The following is a 12154-nucleotide window of genomic DNA, read 5'->3' as shown; positions in this document are numbered from 1 at the left end:
ACGCTATCAGTTAATATAATGTTTACTCTAAGCCTAACATGGAAACACTCCCATGGGTGCACGCTCACACACACACACACACACACACACACACACACACACACACACACACACACACACACACACACACACACAGCATCACACACACGCACACATACACACACATACACACACATGCAGCAACAAATGTACAAAACACTAACGCTATCACGTAACTTAGCCTTTACTCTAAGACTTATCTGGAAGCAACTCACAGAAGTACACACACACAAATACACATCCCATTTCTCATCTTCCAATCTGAATTCCAGTTATTTTATCTCTGTTAATATATTCACTATTTCTCATAGTTGGTTTAGATTTTGATTTCCATTTTCTAGTAACTGCTTTTTTAGCAGCCACCATAATTAGAGACAGCAAGATCTTACCATGTCTAGCCAGTTCTGATTCTGTATTATAGCTCAGAAAAATCAATTCCCTCAAAACACCAATCTGCCTACCCAGCATCTCCAACAGTGCATCCCGCAGGAAATCCTTAAAGTCCATCAACTTACTGCACTCCCAGAAAAAATGTTCCCAATTACCTCTTTCTTCCCTGTCACACCTTCAACATTAGTTATCTACTTGAGGAAAAATTCTCTGGGGTCTACTTGGGGTATACAAATAGCTACATAAACATTTCCAAGCAAAAAATGCTAAATCTTCTAGATTTTGTTGCATATTTGGGAGACATACATATATCCTTCCATTGTTTCTTTGTGAATTGCTTATCTAATCTCTCTTCCCAATCCTTTCTAACCTCCTTTGATTGATTCTTATTGTTATTATGCTATGTTCTACGAATTATTCCTTTTTTAATGGCCGCTTCTGTTCTACATTCTGCTAAAAACTCTATCAGTGCTGGTCTTTTGTTTAGGACCACCTAATTTCTTTGTCTTTGCTTATACTCTGATATCAATCCTTGATAGGGAAAGCAATCTCTAACCTGCAGTCCAAATATATTCTTGTCATCTTCCCAATTTATCATCTTTCCCTCTGTAGTTATTTGCTCCCAATACCTTGGTTCCTTTTGCCAGTTTTCTCCAGTAAATTTCAGATCTTCCTGCCTATTGTCTATATCACTAATTGCAATCATCCCTATCAGCAGAATTTCCTTTCTCCATTCCTGTGCTGGCATAGTTCTACTTTATGCTACTTTATGGATATAATATTCTGTATGATTATTGTTATTCTCCTTAAAGGCCTGCATCCAGAATTAGAGTATCTCCTTGTTTTTTGAGCTTCCGCCCTGTTTCAACATCATCCATTTCCACTTTGAATTACAGTTTTCTTCTTGTGCTATGTATAGAGGCTTTAACTGTGTAGCTCTGAAATACCCCTTCAAATTGAGTAATCCCAGTCCGATCTGCTCTACTGGAAGAATCAGCTTATCCCACTTGACTCTTGCCATCTTCCCCACCTACGTAAAGTCCATTAGCTCTTTATTAATTGCTATTCACAACTTCTCATCTGGTTGATAAAAATATGCCTGACCTATGTATAAGTCTAAATGGACTAAAAACATTTTGCCTGCTTGTATGTTATTATCCATATCCATATAACAAAGCTTCCATTTTTTCAGTTTTTGTATTGTCTTTTAACTCTTCCCACATCCTTAGCTACCACACCAGAATCATTTTTTATTCATACTCCTAAATACTTCATTTTATCATATCCCCATAAATAAGGATATTGCTGAACCAATTTGTGAGTGAGTACACAATTTGCTGCTATTGCCTTTATTTTAGCTTCATGAATTTATGCAGTAATCAGTAACATTTTTAGAAACCGTTATGGTAAATTTATTTTAATGACTTTGTTATACTAGTCCAGTTTGCTTGAAATATGTATATATAAACAGAATGTGTGACAACACAAGTTTGTGCTTAATGTTTCTTACTAAAACAGATGGGGTATTACTTGTGGTGTGTCATCTAAATACTGATATATGAAGTCCAATACTAGATTTTGTGTTTTGGGTGGTGCTTTATAGTTTGGCTCATTCATTGCACTTGTGGGTTACACAAAACATAGCAGAATGGAATGAATTATTGTACGATATGTTGTTTTTCTACTTATCCCTTGATCAATTACAGCCTAGTGACATCTTCGGGCATTTCTGCAGTTATAATTGACACCTAGATGCATCAGTAGGATATGGCTTATTCATATTTGCATTAATAATTCCAAAACACTCTACGTACAAAGCATTAGAATATTACATGTTAAAGTTTACACAGAGGTAAACAGAAAAGTATTTATATTTAACCGCTGTCCAGTGCAGGTGATACTAAATATTTGTTTACTATTTATATTTTAATCATTTTTGTCTCTCTTTAAATATCTCTACAATCAACTGACACAGAACTTTTTAGCCTCATATGAAAGCTCTCAGCTCTATGAAGAAAATGCTGCTGGTATTGTGTGTTGCTTGAATGGTTACTAAGATAACACAAGCTGTTTATACCACATTACTAAAAACATATTTACTGTAGTTGTGGTTTAATAAGTTCACTTTAAGATCTAGAGTTGAATGAATGTAACCACTTTAAAAGTTAATTTTTTGCTGAATACTTTGCACTTTACAGTTTTCTAGTAACATTTATGGTTTTAGAGATAGGAATATTTGTTTGAACTATAAGGTGATAACTTAATTTATTAAAAGGCTGAGGCCATGCTCACTGCAAGTTAATGTAATAATGCAAAACAGCTCTATTGGAGGGAATGAGTTAAGAGAAGAACATCTGAAACCCACAATGATACCAGTCTAGTCTGCAAAACGTGTACTGTCAGTACAAAGCTAGTGCACATGCAGATTTGTGGAAGAGAGTCAATTTTCATTAACCCTTACGACTTGGCAGATAAAACTTTTCCAAGCTACTTATACACCTCCTCCTACCCATGATCCCCTGCTTCTCTGTCCTCCTTTTTCTTTATGGTTCTGCAAGTATTTCATTAAATTTAGTTCACAATTTAAACTCATTTATATGTGCATTACTTTTAGCCATTATATTTCCACTCTTTAACTTGACACAGGATCTGGTCTGTAGCTTAGATGCTTTCTCTAATGTTTTCCTTTTTTTTCACACAATGCCTTACTCTACATCACAGAGCTCCTCTGGGCCTGCGATCAGCTGTGCTATTTTATGCAAACTGCAGTGTTTCTGTATTATTCTGCACTTCTATTTCCATAAGTATTATACTTTATAAAAACTATCCATTTGTATTTTAAACCCTACTGGGCCATATCCTTGTAGTTTAATTCTTACTTGTGCAGGGCAGAGTACTATTGTCGTATTTCTACCTTAGTCATTTAGTACTGCATTTTTCCATAAACCATGTTACTGGTAAATGTCTTCGTAGTCTGGTGCCTTAAACTCTACTAGAAGTTCAATGGTGAGAGAATTGCCTCTGTTCCAGTTTGTGCTTCTGTATGTAAATATTCTGTTTATCACTTACCTACTTAAAGTTGCATTCTGAGTCTGCCCCATCCCTCACTAACACATTAAGCTAAAGTTTCTGAAAGTGGTCCCATATTGGCTTTATTTGATTGGATGCCTCTCCAGCTAGCTTGCTATTTCTAGCACAGTGCTACCCCTACCCATGGTCTTTTATGCACGTGTTGGAAAGGTGTGGAATTCAGTAACTATTGTTTCATCAAAAAGGAAACAGAATTATTTCAGTTCTGTTTAAATATTTAAGTTGCACTTATAGTGACCTGTGTGGTGATACTTCTTTGTACTTTTCTGCTTTTCTCCACTTTTTAACCAAAAAAGTTATCTGTTTGCATTTTTAGTTTGTTCTGGGACCTTAGCCATATATTTTAATTTGCTCATTTGCTGTTGTGAGAAGATTGCATTTCTGCATTATTCTGCACTTCTATTTCCACAAGTAAAATTACTTGTAAAAGCTATCTGTTTATTTTTTTAAACCCTACTTGGCCATAGTCTTGTAGTTTAATTCATTTGTGGAAGGACTGTGTGCTACTGCCAGATTCGTGCCTTATTCATTTATTACTGTATTTTTTCCATAAACAGTGTTAAATTTCTACATAGGCTGCTCCCTTAAACTGTAGCAGACGTTCAATAGTGAGAGCATTGTCTCTGCTCTAGTTTGTGCTTCAGTGCTTTCATATTCAGCTTATCATTTACCTACTTAAAGTTTTATTCTGTGTCTGCTCCAACCCCCACTAAAAGAAAGAGCTCAAACATTGGCTTTATTTGATTGGATGCCTTTCTAGCTAGCCTGCTTGTTCCTCGAAAATGTTCCCAATATTCCCACCTTTTGCTGCGGTAGTTTTATAAGGCTGTGTCTCTGGCCTCCACCCTTCATGGTAATCTGATTTCCAAAGTCCCTGCCGCCCCTGTTTCATTGCTATTGACTATTGCATAATCTATTTATCTATCTTCCCACCCATTGTTTTCATAGACCCATGACACTGAGTGCCCAGCTAGCAAATCAGCATTGCTCTTGAGTAAACCTCATTTACTACACATTGTCTCCTGTTCATTCTCCTAGAGTTCAGCAAGGCTTGGAGTCCTAGCCTGCATTCCAGAAGTGTTTACTTGTATCCAGTGCCATCCAGGCAAAGTTAATTACCTTTGATTGATAAATCGAACTTCCTTAAGTTATTTGGAGTGATTGCTTTGATTCCTGCTTTTATGTGTGTATTTCACTGTACTTTTTGTAACAAAATTGCTCTTCAGCTCACTGTTGCCACTGTAAGACTGTTTTGTCAATGCCTTCATCAATGGATTTTCAGTTAGTTGTTTAATATATTTGTGGTAGCATTGTAATTGTGGGTCTCTTCTACTGTGTTTTTAAATTAGCAGGACTGGGTTTATTTATCTTGTGACAGGAGGTGTTTACTTGGGCTGTCTGTGTTGGGAAATTTAATAAAATGACTCATAGTGTAGTCATTTTATTGGCCAGAGGGGACTCATTATTCAGTTCTATGTTTTTTTTTTTCTTTTTGTGCTGCTATAAATTTTACACATGTGCATGAGTTAGCAGTGCCCTTTACAGTAGTAAACACCTAGAAAGCAAAATTTCCCTATGGAATGGGCCATAAAACTGTACCGTGTAAAGCAGCAATACAGAGTAAATACCTTGCAGGCTGACAAGCTTAGAGCACCTAGTTGATATAGGAGTTTCAGTACCTACAGATTTAGTAGAATTCAGAGTAAATATTAAAGTTAGTAGAATTTAGTACTGTTAAACATAATCTGTCCCACTAAAGCACCTTTATTAGTCTGCACCAACAAAGCACCCTTAGTAGACTTCTGACCCCAATACACCACTCCTTGTATCTCACCAACCAAAGGACTGAGCAGTATGGATATGCAATTTCCTAACTTCTCTGTAGCCAGCTTGGTGAATATGGGCATCCTGAGACAATGTAGCAGTTACCTCATGTTTGCTGACAACCACTTAATCCTTAGAGAAGTAAACCCAGTATGCAAGAGGTGTACTTATACAATGACACTGAAGGCTAAACTCTTGCATACAAGCACACATCAGGTTATCAAAATCAGAAACATAACACCCACCTCACATAGCACACAGCACACACATGGACTAATGTACATGGACATGCAGCAAATGGAACATCCACAAAGGTTCTTAGAAAAAGAATATAGGTAGTAAACTCAATTTCTAATGTTGATTGCCTCAAAGCCCTGACTCTTTACTCGGTATCATACAGACTTCAGAGAGGTGATCTTTGCCTGGCATACAATGCATCACTGGGCTCTTGTTTTGATGAACCTTTTGAACATCCACAAAACAAACATCACAACTACTAAATTAAAAGATCTAAATTTTGCTTGAGAGACATAAATAGGGCATGTTGGAGAGACATATATCTTTCTCATAGAATTCAATTTTCTGGAACAGGCTCCCCATCCAGTTGAAAAAGAGTTCCTCCTTATCTCTATTTAAGAGCAACTTAGACTGGATAATCAGAAATTCACCTTGGGTCTGGCAGATATGTCTCTGATGCATATAGTCATTTAGTAAATCATCCCTATATAAATCAAACAAATGTATGGGTTACATTTGGGGTACATGGCTAGGGTTATAAGGGTCCTGCTAGTCGTTAGCCTAGTATGCACCTATGAACCTATGAACCTCAGCAACTTATGAAGCAGGGGCCTCACCCCTGCTGTATCATCCCCGAGATAGAGCAATTTAGTCTAAAGATCCCTTCAGTTCACTGAAAAAAGGCTATTGATTCAACAGGTAGCCATGGCTACTAAGATCTTTCAATACCTCAGGTAGTTTGGCATGTGGAATAACACAACCTTCATGCCTCATAAGTTGCTGCTCCTTTATGCACCTATTAGGAGTTTCACTCTTTTTTCCCCATCTGCTTTCCATTACTAAGTTTAGAACTTTAAGTGACTCAGGTGACCTCTCCTCACCTCCCCAATGATTAGTCAAAACAAGTGACCAATCCCAGCAGGCTCAAGATTCAATATTTCATTCCAGATCAACTCCACTAAAGTGGGTAGCTCAGATTCAAGCACTGGATCTGACAAAGCTTAGTCCAATAAAATGAAAATGTTGGACAAGATTTCATTAGTTTATTTTTGCTGGCAGTATTTATTTGTTACTTCTTTTGCACAGACATATATTTATAATGGCTAGACCAGTCTTCACTAGGTAACCACCACTAACTTGTAGGATGGAGTTGGCAGTCCAGACATATAACATTACATAATATAATTCAAGGTAATAATGACTCTCCCTTGTACTTATCACATCACAGTTTTTTCGCTTATTGTACGCAAAATTAATTTGGATGAATGGATGGGAAACTGTAGGTTCACCCTCAGGTTAGCACCCATATCCCTTATGGATAAGAGAAATAAGAAAATGTCCCAACCTTCTCCTTCTCCTACTTGGCTCTGAGTTATTTGCATGCAAAATATAAGAGCTAAAAATTACCACGGGAATATAAAGCTAGGCTTCTTAAAATCCACACAGATCAATAGCCTGGTAAGTACCAATCAACCTATGATTTGAGAGTTAAGTACAAAACCAACACTGAAGTGATAAAACTGAGGGAGACAAACCTTAAATGAAGCACAGTGAATATTGATTCAGATTGTTTGAAAGCATTTTGTTCTGCATTCATAAAATCCTCCAGTATGACTATAATCTGCCTCAGGGCCTGCCTGCTTTAGCAGATGCTAATAGTATGAATGCTAACAGCAAAACAACTTACATCTGCTAGATCCTGTCACAAGATACTTGCCACATGTATCAGTTTCTGGCCGCTCATTACACTTTCTGGATAACATGAAACAGCATTTTGGTTAAAGGTCACAGCCTTTTGACCACAGCTGATGGTCCTCCTAGCTTTCTATTATTTCTTGGAAGTGAATCTGAATACAATGGTCATAAAAAACTGGCCATTACTGGTCCTGATGAAGTTCATATGGAAAGTACTGAAGATTATAAATATTTAGTACTTTTGTATGCAGCTGGATACCTTCCCCAATTACTCCCTTTCCATAAAGAAGACAATTCCAAAGTTATGGCTAGTTCAGAACAAAGCAAACAAATACCCAGTCTTCTCTCAATACAAGCTAAGAAGTCTCTAGCCAAGTGTATAACTGTAACCATTCATGCTAAGAAGCTACTAAGTTTTACACTGCCTGTTTAATTTTTCATGTTTTTTTTTCCCAAATTGCTTCATCTAAGAAGTTACTAAACAAATTACACAGCAAAAAGCAAAATCTGTTATTTGCTGATGGGTTTCTTCCATGGAGAACACCACTGTTGTAGCACTTTGGCTGATTCCAGATGTTTACCTGTAAGTTCCAAGAGCAAACTTCTCATTAACATATTATGTAAGTGCTAAACCTGGATTACTATACATCACTGCTCATAATCCATAGTTTAGCAATACTCAGCCTGTTAGTGATATATCTAATTCAATCATGAAGGGAGACCTTGACATTCCATCACAATCACTTCACTACACCTCTAAGGCATTATTAGTTCGACAATCCCAAATTTTGGAATGCAGTCTCTTATGAAACCAAATCACTGTCCTCTCATCCAAACTTCACAAAAGCAGTAAAAGCTTATATCAGATATGAATCTGCTTGTAAATGCAGGGGCTCGGTGACTTAACCATAAAGGGAAATTTGAATCATGGACTATTGATGGTTGTTGGCACACATAGTACTGAAGGCACAAACTGGAAGATATATTTTTTGTTGTGTGTTGTGTGTACATGTTTCTGTACGTGTGTGTGCATGCGCATATGTGTGCAACTATTTGTGTGTGTGTGTGTGTGAGTGTGTGTGTGTGTGTGTCTGTGTGTGTGTGTGTGTGTGTGTGTGTGTGTGTGTGTTGCATGCATGCATGCGCATATGTGTGCAAGTGTCTATGCAAGTGTGTGTGTACAAAAAATAAGGTGTTGTTTATAGTGCACTTGATTACTGTTCCTCGTATACAGTTTTGATTGTGTTACTTGTAGCTCTGTATCTGAGGTGTGCGCAGAGATAATGGAATTATTGGTCTTAGCATCTTCCATCAGGCTGCTTTGCATCCAGTTAGTCTAATTTCAGTTATACATCTTATTATTTATTTATTTATTTTTATTTTACTTTTGTTTACCAGGAAAGTCCGACTGGACCCGTCCTTTTTCAGTGGAGGCCCAGGGGGAGAAAACCTCCTGATACAACAGTGCATTACAGACAAGAAACAAAGATCTATACAACTATGATAACCTTTATAATGAGTTTTAGAGATGCATAACAGAAAAATTCTGATCAGTTAGATAAATGTACTTTATACAGTTCCATAAAGACTAAGGTCCCTACAATGAAGGATAAAAATAGCATTTTACTTTCTTTTAATTCTAGGATAGTGCAAGCTTGAGATTTGTGATAAGAAGTAAAGTAGCAGTCGAACTGGAGAGGAGCATGTGGAGATGGAGAGTTATCAGCCAGGGGTTGTGCATGGGCAGATCCCTTTGATAAGTATAGTTTTTAGGGATGGCTTAAATATTGTTAGAGATGATGTGGAAATAAGAATAGATGGTAGGGAGTTCCAGAGTTTACTTTCTAGTAGGCATCTTCTAGAAATATACCTTTGAATATAGTGGGTGTACTTGGTAAACAAACTTTAAAGCATACATCACTCTTATCTTGGAATGACATAATTGTGCATTGTATGTAATCCATGACTAACATTTAGACATAGTCATAAGTATACTTGTAAACATTTACACAGCAATCGTCTGTCATTGATTCAATAGGCCAGTTTCAGTGATGCATTACACAGACTATAAGTCACTGACAGAGCATCATTCTGATGCCATAAAAAATAAAATACTTGTGTAATTTGTTTCTTTGACCATGTGATCACAATGCTGGACCATTTGTATAAATCATAATTTAACCTGTGCAAAATATAAATCCCCTGCTAATGAATGCAAGGCTGTTCACAGACTAGCATAAGCTTCTAAGCATAGTTCGTAGATATAGTTTAAGTAAAAAGAAAAGACTGCATCCCCACATTAAGTTGTCACTTTGCTTCAAACAAATTTTGCAAATCAGAGATATACGTGAAACTGGCTCGCCTCCAGCTATCACACAAGACCATATCCTAAAAGTACTATCAAAAGCTGAAAATACTGCATCAGTGGGTCCTGACAATATCCCAGGATGCATTTTAAACAGCATGAAGCATGAGTTAGCACACCACTAACAACACCGTTCAGTCGCACCCTCAATACAGGTCTCATACCAGGTGAATGGAGGACAGCAACAGTTATTCCTCTGTATAAGGGACAACCTTTCATGGAACCAGGCAGACCAGCCTCATATGCAAAGCCATGGAAAGACTTATCATGGAACTAATCAATTAGAGCACATGGACCTCCAATCACTGGACCTGTCTCAGTTTGGATTCGTTAAGGGCAAGTCATGCCTACTCAGCTGGGGATACTTTTTTAGAAAAGGATGAAAGCAAAATTGTACGCCTCACATAGCCCAATATGGCCAAAGCTTTTGACACAATTCCCCACTCAGGCATGGTAGAAAAGCTAAATAAATTGGGAATAAACCTCTATGTCACCTGCTGGATTGCCAACTGATTCACAGATAAGACACAGATAATCAAAATAGGGGAAGTAAAAGCCAACACCAAAGGGCTCTGGCTGACTAAGTTTGCAGATGAGTGCAAGCTAGAAGCAATCATTAAATCTCCAAATGACTTAGCCATCCTGAAGTAAGGTTTGTCCTGAATAAATCATGGGCTGTAACTAAAGGCAATAAAAAGCATTATTGTATCCTTTGGGAAGTCATCTACCCCAGGGAATTATCGTGTTGACAATATACCCCTAAGAGTTAACCCATCTGTTTGGGATTTAGGAACTTATGTTGACAGTGACAGAACTTTTGACCAACATGTGTCTATTATTGTAAGATAGCCCTTCTATATTACACAGCTTATAAACAAAGGGGTTGCATCTAGATATAGGGATGTCATTGTCCCCCTTTAGCCAGCCCTGATTAGGACCCTTTGGCATGTATCTGTCCAGACACATGCAATAACTGGAATTCCCACAGAGGTACCTTAGTAAAAGGTACAAGACCTAAACAACATGTCCTATATGGACAGACTCAAAGCCCTGTCATTATACTCAGCATCTGACAGACTGCTAAGAACTGACCTGTGTGTGGCATACAAAGCATCCTCTGACCCATTACTGATGGATTCACTGCACATTAAAAAGTCAGATGGCACCAGAAATACTTGGTCTTGAGATCTAAACCTCTTCTGCATCATCAACAGAACAGTTTGGAAGGACAGGTGTGTCTCTCAGAGGATACTGTTGCTCTGGAACAGACTCTCCATCCACATAAAACAAAGTTCATCCCTGTCCATATTCAACAGAAATATACTATAAAACTGCCACCTCTATTTCTAATGGACAGAAGCAGCTCCTAAATGTTTTTTTTCCATGCATGGGTCCCCACAAATAATCTATGGTATAATCCCAGTTATTCTCATTAGCAGCAATATATAATTATCGACCATGGGATGGGTAAGGCCAGTCTGTAACTACATGGGCGAGGTTACTTCAAGCACAAAAAGTATATAACTCACTAGGTTTAAAATGGCCTATAAGTGCAGCGAACCCAGTACCTACCTATGAACCTACAGCATCGAAACAGGCCACGCCCAGTTTAAGAAAATAATTAATGTATAATGGTTAAGTCATTTTACCATCAAGCAGGAATATTCTAAAAGGAATATTTCTGAATGTGTGTATATCACTCATATTTTCCTCTCCTAATTCTTATGACCTGATCTGATGAACAGTCATATACTATTAAGATTGCAATGATTCTTTCCTTTTGTCAGTCTTGAAGAGAACAGCTTTATAACCAAATTTCAGACATGCTCATTTGTCAGACTTAAATTTTCCCTTCAGTTGTCTTACAAGCAGATAAATAGGTTCATAGGTTCATAGGTTCTTACTAGGCTATCTGCCCTAGGGCATTTATAAGCCTAGCCAGAGTGTGTTTGGCTTTCGCCACCCATTTTAAATTAATTTTGCTATGCCCTGTTTTTTATTTACCTTTGCTTGTTGCCAAACAGCACAACACCAAATTGTACACCGTCTTTGCCCAGCAGTATATTTTGGAAAGAGCGAATGACCCCATTGATAAAGGTTTTGGCAATCTTGAAATCAGACTCTTTTACATTCCCAGATCCATCTACCAAAAACACAATATCTGCTGCTCCTGTCGTAGCGCATTCTATAAAGAAAAAAAGGTAGTTTAAACATTCCTTCAGCGCTAATCCAATCAAACATTTCTTCACCAATAATGCAGGACTAAAATAAAGTAACTAAACTTTTTTTTTTCTTAAACTGTAAACTTCACAGTATAACATAACATGCATTGCATCTTTCTCATCTTCTATTATTCTTTTTGGTTGCCACTCTATTTCTCATGAATGAGAATGTTTCAGCCTAGAATCTTCATCACGGAAGTGTTTCCAAATACACATACATTTTTGAATGAAAAAAAAAATCTTATTGAAAAGTACAGGGAAGTGCTGTTTTGAAATACACTTACACTTCTAA

The 12154-nt window shown here is 37.3% G+C and overlaps 1 protein-coding gene across 1 annotated transcript in view; it reads right to left on the bottom strand.

Annotated features, from left to right (window-relative positions):
• LOC122815075 overlaps positions 1-12154 on the bottom strand; it is a 3014144-nt gene that overhangs the window by 2944986 nt on the left and 57004 nt on the right. The window contains exon 2 of the mRNA XM_044087319.1: positions 11645-11825. Within this exon, the coding sequence (XP_043943254.1) occupies positions 11645-11825 (181 nt within the window). The remainder of the gene's footprint in view (positions 1-11644; positions 11826-12154) is intronic.

The sequence above is a fragment of the Protopterus annectens genome, chromosome 11.part0 (assembly GCF_019279795.1).
Source record: "Protopterus annectens isolate FY-2018-M chromosome 11.part0, PAN1.0, whole genome shotgun sequence".
Lineage (NCBI taxonomy): Eukaryota > Metazoa > Chordata > Ceratodontiformes > Protopteridae > Protopterus > Protopterus annectens.
Note: the sequence above shows the minus strand (reverse complement) of the source record. Positions and strands in the feature narration are given on the sequence as shown.